The sequence below is a fragment of the Myxocyprinus asiaticus genome, chromosome 12 (genome assembly GCF_019703515.2).
Source record: "Myxocyprinus asiaticus isolate MX2 ecotype Aquarium Trade chromosome 12, UBuf_Myxa_2, whole genome shotgun sequence".
Taxonomy (NCBI): Eukaryota; Metazoa; Chordata; class Actinopteri; order Cypriniformes; family Catostomidae; genus Myxocyprinus; species Myxocyprinus asiaticus.
Genome location: NC_059355.1, coordinates 43,529,433 through 43,555,132, shown reverse-complemented (window position 1 = coordinate 43,555,132; position 25,700 = coordinate 43,529,433). Strand labels below are relative to the sequence as shown.

General features: G+C 38.2%; 2 protein-coding genes across 4 annotated transcripts in view; both read right to left on the bottom strand.

Moving 5' to 3' along the window:
- LOC127449347 (CTTNBP2 N-terminal-like protein) overlaps nt 1-18,287 on the bottom strand; it is a 30,893-nt gene extending 12,606 nt beyond the window's left edge. The window contains exons 1-2 of the mRNA XM_051712712.1: nt 18,201-18,287; nt 14,591-14,698 (exon numbers count right to left, since the gene is read on the bottom strand). Of these exons, the coding sequence (XP_051568672.1) occupies nt 14,591-14,698; nt 18,201-18,215 (123 nt within the window). The 5' untranslated portion in view covers nt 18,216-18,287. The remainder of the gene's footprint in view (nt 1-14,590; nt 14,699-18,200) is intronic.
- Nucleotides 18,288-23,797: 5,510 nt separating this feature from the next.
- LOC127449341 (polyhomeotic-like protein 2) overlaps nt 23,798-25,700 on the bottom strand; it is a 48,914-nt gene continuing 47,011 nt past the window's right edge. For all 3 annotated transcript variants that reach the window (XM_051712702.1, XM_051712703.1, XM_051712701.1), the window contains one exon: nt 23,798-24,902. In XM_051712702.1, the coding sequence (XP_051568662.1) occupies nt 24,748-24,902 (155 nt within the window). In that variant the 3' untranslated portion in view covers nt 23,798-24,747. The remainder of the gene's footprint in view (nt 24,903-25,700) is intronic.

Genomic DNA, 25,700 nt, shown 5'->3' with positions numbered 1-25,700 from the left:
TTTTTTTTTTTTTTTTTTTTTAAATAAATTTGCAAAGATTTCAAACAAACTTCTTTCACATTGTCATTATGGGGTATTGTTTGTAGAATTTTGAGGAAAATAATGAATTTAATCCATTTTGGAATAAGGCTGTAACATAACAAAATGTGGAAAAAGTGAAGCGCTGTGAATACTTTCCGGATGCACTGTACTTTTTATGAGCAAACACCACTAATTACAAACTTACAAAAAGCCTTTGTCAAAATTATTTAGTTTGGTTGATAAAAAGGAGAGGTTTGAGCTAAAACTTGAAGGAAAAGTAGGGATGAAATACTACACCTCATTCATGACATGGCAGGTTTCGTGATTCCAGCTGAAAGCTGTGAGAGTGTGAGCTGTTGAAAAATGACTAGATGTCTACAGGGAATAGAGGTATGAAAATTAATGGCAGGAGGAGGGACAAATGCACACAGCTGGATATATATCTAAACACATCTGCCAATGGACAGAGAATTTCTAAAATAAAATAATTTTGAATACTAAATACTGTAGGAAAAAAAAATGCATCTCACTTCCATTTATCCACAAAACATGTTCTTCTTTATGGGTTTATAAGTGCAAAATTGAAGTTCTCTGTGCATAATGACAAAGAAGACAAACGTTTTGGCCCCAATGGACCTTCATCAGTGTTTGTATTGTAACACTTAGTCACTAAATTATGGAATGTTACAAGAAAATCTTGTGTCTTCTTTTTTCTTGGCTTATAATTCGCTTTTTTGAGGATAAATGAGTGTTGAATTTTTTTTTTCCATTTTGAATTAAACTAATTAGAGATATTTGCCACAACATTACACATTATTGACCAAGGTGCAAGATCTCCTTAATTTGAATGACATAATAATTTTTACCAGCCATTCAGAGAGGAAGATGACTTCTATTTTCAATGTGTAAGTCTCAACAATGGCAGAGGATTATTTTGCCTTCCACTTACATTAACTGTATTAAGGGTTAACAAAGTTAGTGGCCAAATGCAACAACACAGATGTTTTTACATGTTTTTAAAGGGTTTTGCCATTAACAAGTTGGTCTGGCCACTGACATGTAAAAAAAATAAAATAAAACAGGAACAAAACCAATACAAAATAATGGCATGGCACTGGGATTTCATGGTCATCACTAAGGCATCCCACCATAAACTGAATATAAACACAGTTCACTACATATATTCTTTGTTTTAGAAAACATCCTGTATATTCAGTGGAAAAAAGCAGCGGACAAATATCAAAAGTTAGGCAAGGCGTTTTTGAAGCTAGGCATCTGAGCTGTTCCAAATAAGATAACATCTCTTTAATGAGCTTTTTGATTTATACTTATAGGAAAGTCAAAAGAGAAACAGAAAAGTGGGGGGAAAGAGGGGTCATGGATTGGTACATGTGCAGGCTGGACTCGAACCTGCAACCTTTTGAGCAGAACAGCTCTTGGTCCTACTATGTACTAACATGAAAATACATACAATTCAATGTTTTTATTGTGTAAGTACATGCTGTTCTGCAAAATTCTCACAAGATTCACTTTTGCTGCTACTGAGGTTTAAGTACTAGTACTGGTTTAGGTTAGGAGTTATGGTTTAGTGTAAGGGTTGGGTTAAAGTAAGGTTAGGTTCAGGGGTAATATTAACAATGTCACTACATATGTAATTAAATGCAGGTACTTTAAATGTAAACACAATGCAACAACATGTATGTACATAATAATTACATTGTATCAAATGCTTAACTATGTAGTTGTTAAACACAGCTAATATAGAGTGGGTCCCAGCTCCCAACATGTAATAGTTACATGCACTACCCACTCCACCGCCTTCAACAGAAACATGTTTTTAATAAATTTCAATAAAGAGTTTAAGACTATTGTAATATTAAAACAATAAGGTTTGAGAACAATTTCCCTCCAGTTGCCGAATCCCTTAGCTGTCTTTTTTTTTTTTTTTTTTTGTAAATTCCCCTAGTTCACATGGAATTAAAATAAACTCAACTCAAACTCCCAACATTAGACGTCTACACTGGAGAATGAGACCTGAAAGTCAGTTTAGTCTAGTCCTAAAGGAAAAACGCAGATGAATCACATAATATCCAGAGTGTTTAAATATTTAAATTACACTGTGTTGTTAAAAAATAAAAGGACTTGAAAGAACTGTCTCCAAGCTAATTGCTCCTAAACTGAAGGTGATTTGAGCTCAAAATAGTTTGAATAAACAGCATCTGTACTGTATGTATGTACTGTATGTAAAATCTTTTGTCCGACTAGTCAATGAATGTCAGCTCTACATTCTACATTTATGATGCTTCAATTGTTACATTCTTATCTTCTAGGAGACTTGTAAGAATAAGCCTGTGTGTGTGTGTGTGTGTGTGTGTGTTTAGGCTAAAAGCTTGAGCAATTATGAGGGCCTTGGGAAGATTAACCCTACTAATGACTTAAGATAAGTTAGCCATTCTGGTGCCTTAAAACAACATCAATGTGTGTGAGTGTCTCTATCTGACAGAACAAGATAAACTAAGTGTCTTCACTAATAAAATTAGAGAGACCATGGGGGTAAATGTAAACAACACACTGACAATACTGTTGGTATCAGTTACCTACACTCTCAAAATCACTCCTACTAGCTTTAAAGGAATAGTTCACCCAAAAATTAAAATTCTGTCATTTTCAAATTACACACTAAAACATATCAAACATGCGCAATGCTTTTAATAAACTTTCTTTGACTGGAAACCTGGAAGACATTTTGCTGGTCATGGAACTCAAAGTTTATTTTACTTGTTAGTCACGAAACACAAAAAGTAAAGAATCCTTCAAAAGTCAATAGCTGCTAAGGGGCATAAAAAGTATGGAAATGATTATGAGCAAAACACTGTTTGGTTCCACTGCCTTTTTTTCAGAGCAAGCACCAAAAGCAAATAATGAATGATATTTGTATGCCTACTGACAAAAGGGAATGCATCAAAAATTAAGTAATAAATAGATTAGGGGCTTTTGTGAAGTGGCATTTTCCCTCCTGTTGATTTTTCCTTTTTTTCCCCTTTGGATTGAATGTAATTGGGAAAATAATGAGTAATGCAGCCAGACAGGTTTTGCCTACATTGCGGGAATTAGGAGATTGAAAATGTAATTAACATAAATCGATGGAGAGTCCCCACCATCATAGAAAAACAAATGAGTACATATTTAGCTATAGTTTGGGGACAAATCTGAGAGAGAGAGAGAGAAAAGGAAAGTCATGCTTTAATTACCTTATTCAAAGTGGGCAATGAGTGACAAGAGATTTTAATCCCAGCATGCCAGACCATTGCCCCTAAAAACCACAATGATTTTTAGATGAAAAATGCAGTTGGGTTCAATATATGCTATCTTCTCAGAAACTTAAATCACTTAAAAGGGGTTCAAAAGAGTGGTTAATAAATACCTCTAAAATCTAAATCTACTTTGTGAGACACAAATACATAGCCTCAGTGCAGTGCTTTCAAAAACAGGAGATAATATCTGTGCAGCCATCCATAAACTTCACCACAAAAAAAACAATCTGTAGAGCACAGATGCTGAGTTTTATTGCCATGCTAACATGATCAGTTGAACCAACAGCACTATAATAAAGTTTAAAGCTGACTCTAGACCAAAGGAAATGCAAGTAATAATGTTTGACATGTTTGCGTGTGGCTTTTCAGAGAACGAACGGCATTCAATGTGGATTTCGGAATGAAACAAGGCTTGATCGGGGGACAGGGACCTGGCCTTTGTACCAGCGCTGATGTTAAGTTCCAAAGGGAAGTTGTCTTGCTTACTGTCTGTCTGATACAGAGCCATTCCTAAAGCCAAAAAAGTAGAATCAACTTAAAGGAATATCTGTGAAAAACCATGTGACTTTTTTTCTTCTTTAAAACATAAATGAGGGTATTTTGAAAATTGAAGGAATGTTAATGCTGCTCTTTTCCATACAATGAAAGCATATAGTGACCAGCAGCTGTCAAGCTCCAAAAAGGACAAAAAAACAAAAAACAAAAAAACAATCATAAAATTACCCTAAAAGTAGCCCATATGACTCAGGCAATATACAGTTTTCCTACATTTCCTATATTTGTGGCTCTCAAATCACATTCACTCTTCTGCATATTCAAACTTGTTAGTTGAAGATGTCAATGATGCCAAACGAGTCTCATTACCAAACGTGACGGCAGATGGAATTTTCATGAATATACAACTTAATAATATACAACTATACAACTGTTTATCATGCAAAGCTATATGCAAAGCCCTAGCATTTTGTGGAACCTAAGGAGATTTAAGAAAAGGGCCCCCCCTACCTACAAGTACACCTATCCAAAAACACCCAACTTTAATAACCAATGAAGTTTAAATTGTGCAAATAAACTTCTAAATATAATAAGTCTATTTTTTCAAAAGCATAAAGCTTAAAAATCCAAATCTATCAACTAGTTTTCTCAGCACAGCTATAACTACTTCAGAAGTACATAAAAAAGAACATAGTTTTTTTATGAAGTAATAAATAGGCTATATTTAATGAAATTCTGCACCCTGGTGTATAATAAAACAGTATTTAATCTAATAATTATTGTGATGGAAGTAAGCTAAATCACTGGCAGCGGGACGAAACGCACCTGATTGTACCTCGTCACTGCTATCTACAAATGCCGAGCGCGGCTTTAGAGAGAGCATTCCCTTCAGGTCCAGGAAACGGGTTACCGCAGACCTCGCTTTCCGGCCTGTAAAATGCCGAGCCGCTAGTAAATGCGGTAGAAAAAGCCGCCAACCACGCGTTCCAGACCGGGAAAGGCGTGCGCCCGTCTACCCCCTTCTCTGCACTGCCCAACCTTTAGTGAGCCCCCTGATCACCACAAGAACACAGTGTTTACTTTTAGTGATCTCACACTCCCCTTAGACACTTCATTTACACCTTTTGTGTTAATTTTTATTTAAAATAAATGAACTTAACGATAGGGGGAGAATAGTGAAATTGGCAAAAGGTGGACTTGAACCTGGATCACCCTCGCAACTAATCAACTGTCTTACTAATGTCGCCACAACAGATCTTAGGCAGGAGAATATCAAATTCACATCCTTATCTCTCCATATCTTTCCTTCAGAGCGAATGGAATATTTTTAATAGTTTTGACAGGTTCCATTGGACTATTGGCTTGCATATAGCTGGGCTGTGTAACCAGTGCTATTTACACTTATTGCAAATAATTATTTGTCTATCTGAACCCATGGTAGGGGGGCCCCTGGTGGCCACGGGGGCCCTATGCAGCCGCATATGTCACTTAATAGGTTGGGCCGGCACTGGTTATATAGCATAAATTATGTAGACTAAGTTTATGGAGCTTTATGTTTGTTTTGTGCTTGACAGCCCTTGACATGTTTTAAAACAAACCGACATATTCATCTAAAATACAGCATGTCCGAAATTTTAAATTTGTGAATGCTTAGAATTGCCACCAACTCACCCTCCAGTGGCCACACTGTATGCTTCAAGGGCAGAGCAAGTGCTCATTCATTAGAGTAGCAGTATATGCCTGCTGCAAAAAAGATCGGCCCTGAATCTAGAGACGATCGCCGATCATGGATCATGGAAAATCGTCCAATTTAGATCGGTGGCCGATCGATCGGTGCACCCCTACATGTTTCGCTGCAGTTTCCCAGTGAATTGCCTAGTGAGGGGGCGCCAAAAGCGAGTGCAATGGTGTTGTAATCAGATAAGGTTTTATTAGGTTGTAATGAGTAAAACGTCTCTCCTTAACCTAAAACTTTAACCTAAACCTAACCAATAGTGTCCTAAAAGCAAATGAGAGGTAGACACAATACAGACATCCTTACCCTAAACCAACATCTAAGGCTACGTCTACATTAATCCAGATACATTTGAAAACATATTCGAAACGCACTCCGTCCACACTGCCATTTTTAAGCGTTTTCCAAAAGTTGCATGTCCACACCGAAACGTATATAAATGCTTAAGTCCCCTTACTGCGCATGCAAAAAATCACTGTTACATGTACAATCGCCGGACAACAATTCCGAGTAAACTTTCCGTCGCCTTTGAAGGAATGCAATGCGAAGGTTGTACAAAGTAACATCTATCTTTTACAACACTATCAAAGTGAATATCAGGCACAACAGCAGTGCTATAACAAGGCCCGCCATCTTGATTATTTTGGTTGAATGAATCACATGACAACAAATACATCATCGTTTCCAGATATATCCATTTTTCCAGTCCACACTACAACGCGAATACGCCATTTTCAAATGTATCCACTTGGGAGAGCGTTTTCGAAAAGCTATTTTTTTGCTGACAAAAACTCCATCTCAGTGTGTAAGGAAGGCCAAAAAGTAGACAAAAACATGCATTTTCAAATGAAAACGTACAACTGTGGACGTGGCCTAAACCTAACCGATAGTGCTGAAAAACAAAATAAGTAATTTTGTACATTTTCTGAAGCAACCACATAATTTCGTTTTGCTTTTATGACACTTTCGTCTCACATATCAGCTGGCATGCTTGGCTGGCTTGAGCCTCTACCTTCTTAGTCCATAGTCCAACACTCTTTCAGGTGAGCTACCGTGGAAGCTAATCACGTTGGAATAAGGTGGGTCTGTACTAAAAGTGTTAAAATATGTAGTATTTCAAATGATTCAATTCGATTCAAATTTGATACCATAACATTGTTTGAGCAATAAAGTGAAAAATACATGTTTATAAAGTCAAATCAGCTGTTGTATTCATGATTTGTGAAAGTGAATAAAACGCACAGTTGCCGTAGTGAAACTGCGGCAAAACGTAGAACGCTGCACATAAAACTCAGTTTGCAAAAATATAATTATAGTATATTTTATGAGACTACCTTGGCTATATTCCTATACGTTTAGCCTTACAAAAAAGTTATATGGCAGTACTATACTGTAGTACAGTGATGGGATAAGATGGTAATACCATGGTATTTTGATATAGGCTACACCATGGTAGAGAATGATTAGCATTTTCTATTGCCTGGTACTCCAAGGCCCTTCAAAGAATACAATGGTATTACTATGGTACCAAGTCCAAAAAACATGGTATCACCATGCTACAGGTCCAAAAACTTCGGTATTACTATAGTACTGTAACAGTTCAGGAAAGGAGGAGGCGGGAACCGGATCAACATTCAACAAGACTTTAATTATAACACAACATCAAACTGAACTCGAACATAATAACACACGTCAGTGAGCTCCGTGTCTCTCTCTCTCTCTCTCTCCCTCTCTCTCTCTCTCTCTGGCATCCCCGACTCCTCTTATCTCTCTCCCGCTGATTGAGTTACTCAGCGCCAGGCGTGCACCCTCACGGCCCGGCCACGCCCTCCTCCTCGTCACAAGTACCATGTCCAAAAAACATGGTATTACCAAGGTACACATCCAAAAAAAGAAAAACAGTATTACCATGGTACAAAACGATTAAACAAAAAGAATAACAGTAACAGTAATTTCATGGAACTTTTTGGATGTATAGCACATATGTTTGGCTGATTTGCTGAAATGATTCTGAAGATCTTTCATCTGGTTATGGTGCACAGAAGTTTTGTCCAGGCTGCTGTAACTCAGCTGTGTTTGAAAGCCTGGCATCCACCGGGAGTGTGGGATGAGGCCCAGTGACAGTGCTGGAATGTAGTAGGAGTCCCACAGTAAAAATAAATAAATACAAATTTAAGTGAAAAGAGCTTGACAAAAAAAAAGTCAAATAAGAGCCAGTCCAGTGTAATTAAAGCCTGATGTACATTGTATTGAAATTAAGGTAAGACCACAACAGAGTTGGGAATGAGCAAATAGCAGGACACTAAACATCAAACAGGAAGTATGACAAACAAGGTTTACTTGTATTTTTCACTAAAGTATTGTTTGGCATTCCAGCATTTAATTGAAGGTAAGTTCTATACGACAATCCCAAAAAGTGACGTGAGAAAATCTCCAAGCTAAGAAACACCATCTTTTCTAATACAAGGACTAGTGCCATAAAGTCTATAGAAACAAGTGAATTTATAGCTAAATAAACTGAGCTTTGCCACAGATTAACTGTACATGGAGATTTCTTAGTGTTGAGTAGTGTCTGAAGTATGTTAATGTGCTAGAGTGCACAATTGAGCTTTGAGCCAGACAGACATCTGGATCTCATTGAGAGTTAGAGCTATAATGTCTCTCTTGGTTATCTAGTGTGCAGTTTGGAGCATTAAACCTGTTCAACGGCGATCTACTGACAGTCAATAGACAAGTACTGAGGAAAGTATTGATAAAATTTCTCATTCACAAGCATAACAATGCCATAAATAGTACAGGCGTGTATGCCCCACCTAACAGGAACATTCCAACAACTCTGAATAACGTTACGTAAAGGTTAGTAACGACCGTTGTTAAAATAGCATTAATGGAACATACTTATGACGTTATTAGCATTTGATAAATGTCACAATGTTAGGAAAAAACGTTCGTAGAACAACATTGTTCATACGTCCTTTAAATTAGATTTTTTTGTTGAATTTTTATTAATAAATCTGATAAAAAAGCTGTCGAATTAAGTTTGAACATTATGCCAACCTTTAAACAATGTTCTAGTTGCGTTGAAATGTTCTGGGTTCAATATTAAGCTCAATCAACAGCATTTGTGGCTGTTGATTGCCACAAAGTTTATCGCCACAAAAATAATTTTGACTCAAAACTTGGTTACAGAAAAGCACTGGGATGAAAGTCAAAAGCAACAGTACATAAACATTAAAATACACTCTGTTTAAGTATAGCCAAAAGACGTAAACATTATATGTTACTTATATGATTTTAGTGTGACAAAATCAGGAATTTACCAGTGTTATGGTGTTTACCAGATTACATGGATTGCAATATTGGATATAACTTTACACAGATAAGGTTAGTAAGTGACTTTATCACACTAAAATCATTTTAATGTGTAGAATAGTGTGGTTATACTTTTGAAACAGTGTGCATTTTAATGTTTATGGACTAGCCATATTCAATTCCATTTTCTTTTTCATTTTTTTTTTTTAAATAAATGAGGGATGAGTCAAAATAATTATTTGTGATAATCGTGATTATAACATAAATGCTGTCGATTGAACTGAACTTGTAATGAACCTGGAACATTCTTTAAGATGTTTTAAGAACATAAATGTGTTAGCTGGGTCATGTCCTCAAAAGTCACACTTGTACAGCGTTCCCACTCTTTTCAACCACTGAATTTCCATGACTTTTCCATGACTTGAAAGATCATTTCCATGCCCAAACATTTAGCCTTCCATTCTGAAAATGGCACCGAAATCACATAATCGCAAATTTGTAAAAAACACGAAACCACACCATTGTTTGATAAAAGTTCAACTGAAAACATTTCATTTTAAATTGAATCCATACAAACACATTGCGTGAATCCTAAAATGGCTGGGGATTAGCGGCAAATCGTTGTCTCTAAGGGTGCTTTCACACTTTGTTCATTTCCTCGCCCCTTCCCTTGCCCCCACTGGTCTCTGTTCACATTATATTATTTTGGTCCGAGCCGCGTTCCATCATCAATGTGAGTACAAGCGGCAGCTGTTTACCACTGTAACTAGGCAACAATTCAAGAAGACATCAGTTTCGCTGTATTATTGAAGTATTCATCTCTTTGGATTTACCACCAAAACATTACATGCACAAAACGTCACTTCTGCTTGTCTCCCACGGATGCATTAAATGCGCAATGTGATGAAAATTAGCGTTTGTCTGCCACGAGCCCACGGATGCAAGAGATGTGAAGAATGTGAGCTGCTCTCCGAAGGGGATTTATTTAGACCCAAGCATGTGTGCATTATACCATAATAATTGCGATCAGGAACCTGCAAAGATGCAAATTATATGTAATCACAAGAGGTTCACTTTAAGGCTGGGCGATAGGATGATGTAATCGTATATCGACGATATCTTACAAAGAACCCGAAGCTGATTGCGTAGCTAAAATATTTTTTATATATCGCCCAGCCTTAGTTCACTTCTGTGATTTGGTACAATTGCATTCATAATAGCAGCAAATTGTACTGGACATGAACCATACCCCAGACCACTTTTTCAAGTGGACTCAGGTGCCGTTCCCAGGTGCGCAACCGAGTTCGGAAAACGGTGTTCACATTATCCAAACGAATCGAACTTTGACGTCATTCGAACCCAGGGGCGCACCAAAAGTTCTACAGTGAAAGCACCCTAATTGGCCAGGTATTCTAAATAACATGCTATATTTTTAACTCTTCACTGAGTTTTTAATCCAGTCCAACATAACACCCTGGTTAAATATTTTAAGAACATAATAAATTAAATTATTATTAAATTAAATGATTAATTTCCATGACTTTTCCAGGCTTGGAAATCACAATTTTAAAATTCCCTGATATTTCCAGGTTTTCCATGACTGTGGGAACTCTGCTTGTAGCAGATTGTTTTTTCCTTCATTTATTTGCCCTTTTTGTACCATAATTTGTTTTCCATCTAATTTTTGCTTTTGACTGAAACTAAATGGACAACTACAAGGTTATGGACTTTTAAAAATCAATATTACAGATAAGTCCATTTGTTTATTCAATTTTTCATCAATGTTTCAGTACTTATTTGAGTGGCTCTATCAGTTGAGTATGTACTACATTTTTTCGCATACTACATTTTTATTCTCATTAGATACCACAAGATCATAAGACCCACCAATAAGGGAGGGAATTGCCTTCCTAATGGTGTAAATTGGGACTGATGTATAACTTGGGGTGCAGCTGCTTGGGTAAAGATGCATCAACAGCACTTGAAGAAGCTCAAACATTTTGAATGAATAAACAAGATGCTCCTGAATAAAGTGTACATGACACAGGAATGATCCTTTTTGTTTCAGTTGTGTTGCTGTACTCAGTGTATTGACTGGGATAGGTTGCTTTTGTGTGGTGTATCAAAGGTACTGAGGCAGTACAGTACTATTGACTAGTACTCTTGTTAGTTAAACAATGCAACAAACTGCTCATGTAATGGTACATCAGAAACTGGATATGGCTCTATATGGCTGACATATACTGTAGACAACAGAACACAACAGTGATTGCCCATTTTTTCAGTAGCCTTGGTTCCAGATTTTTCCCCCATTAATTTTCTCCATTTGAAAAAAAAGAAAAAGACTTCAATAAAGAGTTCTAAGCCATGAATCAAACAAACCAGTTCAAAGATCACAATATTACAAACTTTGATTAGGAAAAAAGTATGTACTTGCAAATGGTGAAACTAAAACAATGTCGAAAATCCATAATGTCGAAAATTAAACCATTTTAAAATATAAACCTACTGACTAATAGTCATTGATGATAAAACAATAAAAAAACAATATATTCCATGTTTATTGCAAATATTCAGATAATGTATATACAAATACATCAGTAGTTTGAGAGTGTAGGATCATGGGTAGTGTAGTTTTTCAGCAGGAATTCAGCAAAAGAGCCTACCAGTTTCTGGTGCTATTTGAAAGTGTAAAATGAATGAAATCAGTGGCTTAGACCAGGTGGTGAACCTGCAAGCGCTGCCCCAGGAGGAGGCAGACCCAGCCCTGTCGTTGCTGTGTCCGGTGCGCGCTTTACGCATCTATTTGGATCGCACGCAGAGCTTTAGAGTCTCTGAGCAGCTCTTTGTCTGCTTTGGTGCACAGCGGAAAGGAAGTGCTGTCTCCAAGCAGAGGATCGCCCACTGGCTCGTTGATGCCATAACTATGGCATATCTCGCCCAATACATGCCGCCCCCGGTAGGGCTACGAGCCCATTCTACCCGTGGTGTAGCGGCTTCTTGGGCCCTGGCCAGAGGTGCCTCTCTAACAGACATTTGCAGAGCAGCGGGCTGGGCAACACCCAACACCTTTGCAAGGTTCTACAACCTCCGGGTGGAACCTGTTTCATCCCAGGTAGTGGCACGCAACACAAGTGGATAAGCCCGGGATAGCTGGCCGGGTGTATCGCTTGCACATAGCGCCTTCCACCTCCTTTTGAGCTGAAGACGTGCGCCGTTAATTCCCAGTAGTGTTCACAAACTTTGTTCCTTGGTTGACTTCCTCCGAGCCCTGTGGCAGTCGAGTTTTCAGAGAGACTCACTGCCGGCCCAGTAGCTAACTAAGAGCCCTGTTCTGGGGTAGGTGCTCCACATGTGGCGGTTCCCTGTAAGGCTAACCCCATGCGATCTATATCTTCCGCTAGTTCGTTTCCCTGCTGGCAAACTGCATCTTCCTTGGGCAGAGCCCCTCTGCCCCAGTCTCCGTGTTTGTAGTAACTCCTCCCCCATTGGGCAGGATCTACCTTGAAGGCTCTCCACATGGTTGGAAAGACCATGTGACGTATTCTTCCACTTAAATATCCCCCCCCCCTTTGGGCAAGGTGTGGTCTCCGTGGTGTCTTCCCCTTGGGAGGGACACCCCCCGACTAGACCTGGCGGCCCAGTCGGATAATCCCCCTTCTTTTTTAGGGAGTGGAAAAAGAGAAGGGGAAAAGAGGCCACGACTGGGTTAAGCCTGTCTCTATCTTTGGGTAATCGACTTGTCCCCAAAAAAGGACTGTTCGACACTCACAACTATGTTGGGGGAGGTTACGTGTCGACCTGGTGTGCTGGCTACACAGCAAGTCTGCCCACCACACTACCGCCAGTTCACGTAACACAGTTCAGCCTTGTGGCGTTTTGTATAGGGACCCCTAGTGTCACTACATCGACACCAACGTCGAGTGAGTGACAGATAGGGAACGTCATGGTTACTTGTGTAACCTCCGTTCCCTGATGGAGGGAATGAGACGTTGTGTCCCTCCTGCCACAACGCTGAACTACCCGCTGAAATGGCCGGACCTTATATCGGCTCCTCAGCATAAAACCTGAATGAGTGGTTGCATACCAGCTCCTTTTATACCCGTATGTCCGGGTGGCATGCAAATACCACTCGCCAATTTTCATTGGCCTTTTATCAAAGACCAGAGGTGTCTCGGGCTCCCAAGAGTGACCCCTAGTGTCACTACATCGACACCAACGTCTCGTTCCCTCCATCAGGGAGACGATGACGATCTCTCAAGGTCAGGTAGACCAAGAAAGATTTCAGCCACAAGTGCCAGAAGAATTGTTCGGGATACAAAGAAAAACCCACAGGTAACCTCAGGAGAAATACAGGTTGCTCTGGAAAAAGACGGTGTGGTTGTTTCAAGGAGTACAATACAATGATACTTGAACAAAAATGAGCTGCATGGTCGAGTTGCCAGAAAGAAGCCTTTACTGTGCCATTGCCACAAAAAAGCCCGGTTACAATATGCCCGACAACACCTTGACATGCCTCACAGCTTCTGGCACACTGTAATTTGGAGTGAGGAGACCAAAATAGAGCTTTATGGTCACAACCATAAGTGCTATGTTTGGAGAGGGGTCAACAAGGCCTATAGTGAAAAGAATACCATCCCCCCTGTGAAGCATGGTGGTGGCTCACTGATGTTTTGGGGGGGTGTGAGCTCTAAAGGCATGGGGAATCTTGTGAAAATTGATGGCAAGATGAATGCAGCATGTTATCAGAAAATACTGGCAGACAATTTGCATTCTTCTGCATGAAAGCTGCGCATGAGACGCTCTTGGACATTCCAGCACGACAATGACCCTAAGCACAAGGCCAAGGTGACCCTCCAGTGGTTACAGCAGAAAAAGGTGAAGATTCTGGAGTGGCCATCACAGTCTCCCACACTGGGGAGATCTCAAACGTGCGGTTCATACAAGACGACCAAAGACTTTGCATGACCTAGAGGCATTTTGCCAAGACGAATAGGCAGCTATACCACCTGCAATAATTTGGGGCCTCATAGACAACTATTACAAAAGACTGCATGCTCTTATTGATGCTAAAGGGGGCAATACACAGTATTAAGAACTTAAGCATATGCAGACTTTTGAACAGGGGTCATTTCATTTTTTTCTTTGTTGCCATGTTTTATTTTATGATTGTGCCATTCTGTTATAACCTACAGTTGAATATGAATCCCATAAGAAATAAAAGAAATGTGTTTTGCCTGCTCATTCATGTTTTCTGTAAAAATGGTACATATATTACCAATTCTCCAAGGGTATGCAAAATTTTGAGCACAACTGTATATCCATGTATGAGTTTACAGACAAATGATATAGAACAGTGAAATCGCTCACAGAAACTTTTTACTTCTCCATCTTGCCTGCACTCACTCGACTCCAGTATCTCACACTCACAGCAGATGGGTCACGTGAGCTCCACTATCTTCTCTCTCATTGGTAGTCGCTCCAAAATGTCGCTCATCATTTGCATAAAGTTACAATTTTCTTGACTTTGTCTTGTCGCTCGCCACGGTTACCTCTGTGGCCAACTGTCACTGCAGCTCGTGTCGCCGGAAGTCACTCGGCTCTCATAGAAAATGAAAAGGATCGTGTCACTTTGTTGCTCGATGCCGCTGGTGGTGTGAAAGGGGAATTAGACTGCTGCCTGTAAAGAAACTATGAAAAAAATAGGACTAACCCTGAGTGCCTGTATGACAAAGTCTCTGGCCTCCAGCTCCCCTTCCAGAACACTGAAGAGTACCAGCACATCGCTCTTACTCAAAGCCTCCACGTTCAGTCTTGACTCCTGCAAAGATAATGCAAAGCAAAACATTGAGCAAATGTGTGGGCAGAAGACATACACATAGCTTTTCACCCACACAGAGGTTAAGTTAGTTAAGAGAAACCAGATCGCTCGATCGCAATCAGGGTATCTAATGACCGTAATGGAATCCTATACATTTACAAATGACTGCAGTCTACTGTATAATGGTGTTTTTATGATGTGCTTGTCTTGATTATGCGATGTACTGTTTCTTCAGTGTAAAGTAATAAATAAAATGCACACAAGTGTAAATGAAATTACATTAGAGCTATGGTGGAGGGGGTGATTTTTAGCACATACACAAATAGAGGTCGACCGATAGTGGATTTTACCGATGCCGACAACTAAGGTGGTGGAAAGGGCTGATAACTGATTAATCAGCAGATAGTTTTTTTATTGATTTATCATCTATTTAAAATAGTCAAATTTTTTTCTTGCATGCCTTCGCTTCAATTTTAAACATTTGACTATCTATTAAAAATAACAAAATATGCACTGAAGTTAGAATAAAAATATGGATGAATATTGTCAATGATGAAAGATTTAGATGTAGCAAATAGAGCTGTCATTTATTGATTTAATTTTACCTCTAGAGGCCACTGTTATACTGCAGAATCAAGCCGTTTTAACTGTAGAATCCTTCAGCGCCGGCCACAGAAAAACATGGAGAATTAATAAAAAAAATAAAAATATCGGCATAGATTTTCGGCAATAACTGTTTCAAAAAGCATCTATCGGCACAGGTAAATTCTACCTTCAGACACAAAGCCATTATATGGCTTCAGAAGACTTGTATGGTTTTGTTTGTTCATTTCGGTGCTTGATAGTATAAATCACCATCCAGTTTTGCATTATGGGAAAGAGCACCTCAGACATTCTGCAAAATATCTTCCTTTGTGTTCGAAATCCATAAAGAAAAAAGTGCAAACCTATCTGGTTGGTGTTTCTTTCTGTGCAGTTCACTGAAGAAAAACAGATTTTTTTCCATTTTATTCTTATGAGTCAAAGCATTTGTCATAACATCAAAGCTAAAACAGCATTCCATGACTTTTCTAAGTGCTGCCTATTGATAGACAGCTTGAGAAAGAGTCTTGTTGAATTGACACAAATTCCTTTCCCGCTCACTTCTAAGTACTCTAAATAGTAATTGCGCATGGATAAACTTGAACGCATCAAATTTCACTTTCCCATATAACTGCGCACACCATGAATGCGTTGACCCCGAGCACCAAACCTCAACTAAAATAATCTTATGAAACCAAACCTAGATCCTTTCAGTCAGACCCCACTTTGCTTTTAATGGTGCTTTTAGTTCACGTCGAGATTTGTGCGGTCAGCCAAAGTTTCCACATCATGAAGTCATGAGGACTCGACTCAGATTGTTACATAACATGCTCGGACATGGAGGACTTCCAGCTACAGTGCTCCAGCTGCAATTTGGGCTCCTAAGAACTTGGGCGCCTCGCTTCCACGTCAGAGTTCCCATACATCGCATTACTGTGCTGTACACTCCACTTCTACTGAGCATTAACCCACATTAATTGACACTGAACCTTTCATCTGTGTCACTTGTGCAAACTTCAGTCAAATTTGTTCTTATAATGCTCTTGTAATCCAGTTTCTTTTGATGTATTGTGCACCGATGGGAACTGTGCACTACATCTGATCTGATGCACTGAGTGTGTATGAAAGCTTTCATGGTTTGTGGTTTACCCATTCAAACAGTGCTAATTTAAAATGTGCAAAGCCATACTTTATAGATGTGCAAATTTCACAACTTCACTTTGGCTTTCATAAAATCCAAAGGGAATTATAAAGTGCATGAGTAGGTACTTTCAACTAAATAACAATTCATCAATTCAAAACATCAAGTGTGAAAAACACTATAGAGTTGGCTGATATCACAAAATGTTTTTTTCTCCATAGCTTCCAATACAATGCACCTTATACCTAACCAAAATTTAATGCTGAAATGTGTCGTCTCTGTGCCACTAGCATTACCAAATGGAATTGCACAAATAGTGACTGTTTTCAAACAGGTTTCATGAACAGGGAAATCAACCTACAAATGGCTTAATTTTAGTTGTCTCTGCATACTTAGCTGGGATATTTACACAGAAAAAATGATGAATTTAGCGTACTAAAGAGGTGTGATTTAGAATGAAATATTTTGTATTTGTGAGAAAAAAAAGTACCACAAAAAAATCAAAACATTCTTGAAGTTCTTCATTCATGTACAAAACTTGCACATTGCTGTGTTCCATTCTTTAAAGTGCACTTAAGGTTTATCCAATGTGTTCTTCAAGATTGACTAATTTGGCATTTCCTCTTTAATGGTGCCCATGCCTCTCTGAATTAAAGAATGCTATTGCATAGAACATCAGCCCAAATGCCTCTTCAATTACTCAACATTTCTCCCCGGAGCTAGACTCAAAGTGCAGTCTTTGAGTCCAAGCTCACACGACATGTCAGAGGGTAATTAATTTAATCCACAAGCTGCTTGAGAGCTACAAAACAGATGGCTTGTCGCCACACGTTCCTTAGGATGTCAACCGTTTGTTGATGTGATCAGCTCTGCCCATACAAGTTGTGTGACTCTACATAAAGTGTAATATACACTTGTATGGCCCTGTCATGCATTTCATTTAGAAATAAACACACACACACACACACACACACACACACACACACACACACACACACACACATATATATAGCATTTTGTTATATATATATATATATATATATATATATATATATATATATATATATATATATGTAATATATTACAAATTCATATTTGTAAATTATACCTTTTTTGGAGTAAGTTTTATATATATATATATATATATATATATATATATATATATATATATATATATATATATAAACAATAAAAACTATCATAATATCTGCTTTGTTTGAAGCAGTCTTTTGACATTATTTAACATTACAGCTGTGTCTCAAAACCAAGTATGATAGAGTTGCCAAGCTAAACAACATTTTTGGGCATCATTTGAGCTCAGCTGACTGGGAACGCATTTGTTGCACAAAAATGCTGTCTAGGCAGAAAGCTCACTAGGATTTGAGACAGAGCCAATAACAAACATGCAAAATTATCAAAGAAAGAGTTGTTCATTTCTTATAAAAACAAAAAAATACAGAAATTATTCACGTTAAACAATTCGAGGTTTCGGTTTTTCCATTCGTTTTCTTCTTCATGCAAAGCCCCAATAAAAAATCCCATTCAAATAGCATTGGCACACTTGTTTACTTGTTTCAAGACTGCTTGTGCAGTTGCCTGTATACAGTAACTGTCGACTATTTAAAACTGTAGTCAGTGTCAACTATCCAAACTGTTCATACAATCAGTATCCTATCCGTGTAAAAAATACTTTCTCCTGCTCTCGTGATTTTTGTCTTCATCTTTCTATCTTTCTTGTGGGGGGGGTTACCGATATGTTATATAAATTAAAATTCTCACCGTTGTGGGTGCCATCCCAGGTTTGATCAGTTTCCAGTATCGCTCATCGAGCAGCACCGTTGATGAGGATCGGCTTCACCGAAGTTCATGTGTAGTGAGGGAACGCGAACGGACATCTAACACAACCAATCGGATGATAGTGCTACAGAACGCTGACCAATGAGAAGCGAGACAGAGAGGCAGGAGGCGGGAGTCAGGAGGAAAACTGTATAGATTCTTTGTGCAGCTGCAGCAGCCACCAGACAGCCGCCCCCCTTCCTCCAAAGTCTTCCTCCCCCTCACCGGTACTCAGCTCACAACACGGCTTATTTAGTGCACTTTTTTAATCAATTTTTGTGAAACTCAAGACTTCATTGCACTAAAGCCGAGCTATCTAAACAACAAGTCAAAAATTACTTTTAAACGCTGAAAATGCGTAGACGGTCAACTTTCAAGACTGACTGACCATATTTGGCTCTGATGTAAGAGTCCAGAACAGGAGAAGATAAATAAACACTGCAACTGTGGAGCGTGTCGGGTGAGAAATGCAAGTGTGCCACCTAGTGGTTCCTTATTTCTATGCCTTTCAGTTTTTTTTTAAACGCAAGATTTACAGCGGCCCAAAAAAGCATTTGGACACTTAAGCCACACTTTTTAAAGGACAAGTTTACCTAAAAATGAAAATTCTCTCATTATTTACTCACCCTCATGCCATCCTAGTTGTGTATTGCTTTCTTTCGTCTGCAGAACACAAATTAATTATTTTTAGAAGAATATCTCAGCTCTGTAGGTTCATACAATGCAAGTGAATGGTGACCAGGGTAGGGTTGCACCAACTGTGCGTTAAAAGTTCTCACGTAAGTTAGGACGTAAAGTTCACACTAAGGGCTTAGTAACTACTAGTTAGTTTGTAACTAAGTCAGTGCTTAATTTGGTTGCACCACCTGTTCTTAAGGCAAGACTTAAGTAGTTGGTCATAAGCTCTCCGTAAAGTAATGCGTAGTCACATATTATGACGTTTACCTGTATTGATCCAATAAGCAGCCTTCAAATTTATACACATAAGTGTTAAAAAGCCGTGAACTTCAATTTGATCTTGTTATGGTTGATGTTCAACCCTTGTTTGTCAGCTGTAATTAATTATATCCCCATTAAAATACGATACGTAATAAAAGTAGATTTGATAAATAGTATATTTTCCCTGTGTAAATAGCAATATATAGGAACTGTATCTAAAATAAATGAGGGGTGATAAATACTAATAAAACAGGCTGGAAAAAACAGACATTTATTCATTTTAATATCCTATATATATTTTGAATGTGCTGAAACTTGACACCGGGTGAAGCACCCTGAAAACTGCACCATTAGATCGGTTTCATGCTGAAGATCCGCTTAAAAGTACGTTTTATTTCTCTCTCTCTCTCGTAAATGTCAACATCATAATGTATGTCGAAATGACTGATGCCTGTCACGTAAAACATGAGCTCATTGATGTCATAAAATATCAGTCTGCTTTTTTATTCCATCCGTTACGCCTGGTCGGAGGCTGCCGTAAATATTTAGTTTATACGTAGGGTTACGTTCTACCTAAGTTTATTGGTGCAATGCTCAAATATTTAGTAGTGCATAAATTGTGACTTAGTGCCCATTTACGCCACAGCTAGGCTAAGTTTGAACTTACGCACAGCTGGTGCAACCGGCCCCAGAACTTCAGAAACAATATGATAGGTGTGGGTGAGAAACAGATCAATATTTAAGTCCTTTTTTACTATAAATCTCCACCAGTAGGTGGTGATATGCACAAAGAATGGGAATCACCAAAAAACTAAAGAGGAAGAATGTGAAAGTGTAGTTTTATAAACCATTTCAAGGATGTAAACAATTGCGGTATCTGCATTTTTATTGACCTGTTTCAGTGGCATCACTTTTCCCTGTAGCCGCCATATTTGTGACTATCAGCGGAAGGAAACATTGGCGGTGAATGGAAAAACACCCGAGAAACGATACCAAGAAAAACATCAAAAATGGCTTTTCGTCCTTGCCCAGTCCCAAGAAAGCTTCATACAGGTCTGAAGACAGCGCAAATATTGGCAAATTGAACTTTTGCGGACATTTAAAGATATTTTATCCATGATAATCTCCATACGCCGGCAAGTCCACACACGCCCACCGGTACATCACTGTAAGCATATCTCATTCAGAAGTTACAAATGTTTTTGTGTTGTTTTCTGGTCTGATTTAGTCTGTGATGATCCAGTCTGTATGAATGTAGGAGCTGCTTTTAACTCCTGAAGAAGTTTTTTATTGCATCCCACAGCGCAGAACATTGAAGGTACATTTGTGCTCAAAAGTTTGCATACCTTTGGAGAATTGGTAATATACATACCATTTTTAAAGAAAACATGAGTGAGCAGGCAAAACACATTTCTTTTATTTCTTATGGGATTCATATTCAGCTGTAGGTTATAACAGAATTGCACAATCATAAAACAAAACATGGCAACAAAGAAAAAAATGAAATGACCCCAAAAATCTGCATACCCTTAGTTCTTAATGCTGTGTATTGGCCCCTTTAGCATCAATGACAGCATGCAGTCTTTTGTAATAGTTGTCTATGAGGCCCCAAATTCTTGCAGGTGGTATAGCTGCCCATTCGTCTTGGCAAAATGCCTCCAGGTCATGCAAAGTCTTTGGTCGTCTTGCATGAACCGCACGTTTGAGATCTCCCCAGAGTGGCTCGATGATATTAAGGTCAGGAGACTGTGATGGCTACTCCAGGACCTTCACCTTTTTCTGCTGTAACCACTGGAGGGTCAACTTGGCCTTGTGCTTAGGGTCATTGTCGTGCTGGAAAGTCCAAGAGCGCCCCATGCGCAGCTTTCGTGCAGAAGAATGCAAATTGTCTGGCAGTATTTTCTGATAAAATGCTGCATTCAACTTGCCATCAATTTTCACAAGATTCCCCGTGCCTTTAGAGCTCACACCCCCCCAAAACATCAGTGAGCCACCACCATGCTTCACAGTGGGGATGGTATTCTTTTCACTATAGGCCTTGTTGACCCCTCTCCAAACATAGTGCTTATGGTTGTGACCATAAAGCTCTATTTTGATCTCGTCACTCCAAATTACAGTGTGCCAGAAGCTGTGAGGCGTGTCAAGGTGTTGTCGGGCATATTGTAACAGGGCTTTTTTGTGGCATTGGCGCAGTAAAGGCTTCTTTCTGGCAACTCGACCATGCAGCTCATTTTTGTTCAAGTATCGTCGTATTGTGCTCCTTGAAACAACCACACCGTCTTTTTCCAGAGTGGCCTGTATTTCTCCTGAGGTAAACCTCTTCTGGCAGTTGTGGCTGAAATCTTTCTTGGTCTACCTAACCATGCCTTGGTATCAAGAGATCCCCGAATTTTCCACTTCTTAATAAGTGATTTAACAGTACTGACTGGTATTTTCAAGGCTTTGGATATCTTTTAATATCCTTTTCCATCTTTATAAAGTTCCATTACCTTGTTACGCAGGTCTTTTGACAGTTCTTTTCTGCTCACATGGCTCATTATCTAGCCTACTCAGTGCATCCACGTGAGAGCTAACAAACTCATTGACTATTTATACACAGACACTAATTGCAATTTAAAAAGCCACAGGTGTGGGAAATTAACCTTTAATTGCCATTTAAACCTGTGTGTGTCACCTTGTGTGTCTGTAACAAGGCCAAACATTCAAGGGTATGTAAACTTTTGATCAGGGCCATCATGATTTCTGTTATCATTATGATTTTAAAAGGAGCCAAACAACTATGTGATAATAAATGGCTTCATATGATCACTATCCTTAAATAAAAGACATGATCAGTTGTTTTTACATGATCAGTCATATTTTCAAAATCAATGCCAAAATTTCACAATTTCTGCCAGAGTATACAAACTTTTGAGCACAACTGTACATGGAATATTGGTCAAAGAACTGTCAAAATAAAATGACTAGAGTGTACTTTTAGAGTCTAGCTAAAACAGAACAAACAAGATATGTGCAAAAAAAAAACAAAAAAACATTAAATGAGGTGTCATTACCAGATCCTTTAAATAAGATTCTGAATCAACAAATTTTCTCAAAGAACATCAAACGTTTACCTCAAGTGACTTATCCAGACACCCAAAGAGTAGAAGAAAGTGTATCATAGTTTAGATGCTCACAATTATTTCCTCAACGGAAAGGTTGGGAGCATTGGATCGCTCCTATTATAATCAATAAAGCTGTTTATGCAGTAAGCGTGTGACTTGCAGACAGGGTAAGGTTTTTGACAGTGAAAGTTAAAGTGTAGATGAAGTAGTGAAAAAGGACTTAAAAACTGTTTTGTTTCTCACCCAAACCAAATGTATTGCTTCTGAAGATATGGATTTAAACACTGGAGTCATATGGATTACTTTTATATTTCCTTTATGTGATTTTTGGAGCTACAAAAGACTGATCACCATTTACTTGCATTTTATGGACCTACAGAGGTGAGATATTCTACTAAAAATCTTTGTTTGTGTTTTGCTGAAGAAAGAAAGCCATACATATCTGGGATGGCATGAGGATGTGTAAATGATTTGTAATTTTTTGGTGAACTATCCCTTTAACTAGCCAGCTAAACTCTACCTATCAAACTTACTATTAGTTAGCAAAAATGTCGTCCACCTACCAGAGATAAAATGTGTGCTGCTACATATCTTTCAGTTGTTAGTACTGCACATATTCATCCGTCTCCGTTCACTGCAGCGGTTCATGCATCCATTTGTTGTTGCTTGTTGGGCAGTCAAAATATTTACATTTCTGTTAGTTCCAGGCATCCAGGGAGCATTTAGCCTCAAAACATGGAACAAATTTATATTCTATTACATTGTATTATATCATTTTAACTTTAGTAAGTCACTATGAATGAAGCGCCTCCCGCTGTTGTTTTGAACGAGTTTGACAATTAGTAGGAAGGGACAAAGACGTCAATCCCTTGAACTGACGAACAGTCCTTGAAATAAATATTGATCTGTCGCTCACCCACACTATTATATTGCTTCTGAAGACATGGATTTAACCACTGGAGTCGTATTGGTAACTTTTGTACTGCATTTATATGCTTTTTGGAACTTCAAAGTTTTGGTCACCATTCACTTACATTATGAGGACTAACAGAGCTGAGATATTCTTCAAAAAAAAAATCTTGTTTGTGTTCTGCAGAAGAAAGTCATACACATCTGGGATGGCCTGAGAGGGGTAAATGAGATAATTTTCATTTATGGGTGAACTATTCCTTTAATGTATGCACAACATTGCATTAGTTAACAAAAATTGACATTAATTTTAGAAAGCACAAGCATAGTTGTCAAGCACAACACTGCACAAAATAAGTTTGTTCGATTTTAAATAATAAAACAATAGATATAAAGATCAAAATTAAATATTAGGGCTCTATGTGACTGCCAAATGTCAGTTAAAAAAGTAATTGCAAAAATTGATAGAAAAGTGACATTAGTTCGGAGGAAAGCCAGTTTGCAAATGCCACTTAGTTTGATATTTTGTTATCTATGCTGAGACAATCCTTTTTTATTTGCCTTAAAAAATGAGTTGACACAAAAATCCTTCATTAAAAATTTTTATATTACAAATATCATTCATCTGATAAATACAGGCATTTCACAAAGCATTGAACTAAACATAAAAACACAATTATCACAATCTTCTAGTAACATACAATGACAAATACGGGCACAGTTAAAACTTTACATAGCATCATTCCAAATATCCAAGTTAAATATACTTAATGTGCATCTCAAAACCAGGGTTTGCAGAAATGAGTGTGTCTGCACTGACACACACTGAATAAGGCGTCATTAACAAGAGTCCCTTCCTACAGTTGGTGTCTGTTTTCAGGTTCGAAGTTCTGTGCTTCTGCATTCAAGTCTTCCCAAAGAAAATGAGACAGTGAAATAGCACCAGTTTGTTGTGGTTCAACTCTGTTACAAATACTCACACACAAAGGTAAGAATAATTTACTTAAACATATTTACACAAAAGCATCTTGCATGTTACAAAAAGAACAAATCATACCTGAAAACAACAATCATATACTGTACAGTTCATACTGTCTGTGTCAAGATGTGGGATTGTTTCTGTTTGGGTTACAGCGTTGTTATACCTACAAAATCTAACGTTTTCTTCTGGGTTCCAGTAAGCGTAGTTTTGACGTGTCACTTGTTGATGTAGCACATTTCATATTTTGTTTTTTTTTATATTCCAAATCACCAATCCATTACGCTTTAGGAATACACGAGCCTTCCATTTGGTACAAGTCATTATTTGTGTGATTCTTCATAGGTAGTTACGTCATTTTTGTTTAAGCTGACTGTCCTTCAGTTCTTGTCTTGAGGAATTGCAGATTTGAGCTTTAGACCCCAATATGTATAAAGTCTTACTGTATTATTATTCTTTTTTAAACACTGTAGTGCATTTGTAGTGCTGTAGTCAATTATAAGTGACATGAAGACACATATACACACCCAGACAAATACAGATAAACGGCCTTTCAAGGCTAGGAATCTTTAAGCATGTTTATGCGAGCGAAGATCTTGAGGGCGGGTCCTAATTTAATATTCATGGCACTCATTAGGTGGTCTTCCTTTAGTAACAGCATGGCCTGTCCATCAATCTCCTGAGTACGAAACTCATCTGCAATCTCCTGACAACCTGCAACAATTACAACAATAGTTCACACATTCTAGCTCTGTAAATATCTTACATAACTTGATATGCAAAGAAAATTAGAAGAGCATTTTAAAAATAAATTACAACATGAGACAAAAGATAAATGAAAACAATAAAAAATTTATTGTGAAGAAAAATGAAAATTGATAGCTTTACAGACCATATTCCAACTTAATAGACCGTAGTTCTATTGCGTTATAATACTGTTAAATGTCGAGAGTGCATCCATGTACCTGTTGCGTGAGCGCAAATCTCTCCGCTCGCACGTGGATTTCCTTCGTTCTTGCGCAAAACTGGAATATATGGTGCTCTATGAAATCTCCCTGCTCTCGCTCAGAGAGTGCGTACGTGCGGGTGCTCAAAACATGTCCTGTTCACTCGCAAATCTATTATAAAGCCATATAGCTCTGCCTCTGTTCATTCATACAAATAATCTACCTCTGTAGACATGTTATATCGAGGGAGAAACAATACCGGAGAACTCATGTGGCGGCACGTACTTATAAAATCCGAAAATATGTGGAACAAAATCACAAGGTGTCCATTATTATGAGTTAAATGTGATATCCGGTCGATGTGTCTGTGAAAAGTGCAGTTTCACATAGAGACGGAGACTAGCTCATGTGATGCGAGTTTATCACAATTATAGGCTAAAAAAACAAGTAATCCGATTGTCATAAGGACAAACGTATTTATTTTAAAAACGTATGCAAAATATGGTTTCATATGATTAACAGAAATATTTACAGCATGTCAGACTGAATTTAAGGTTATTGATCA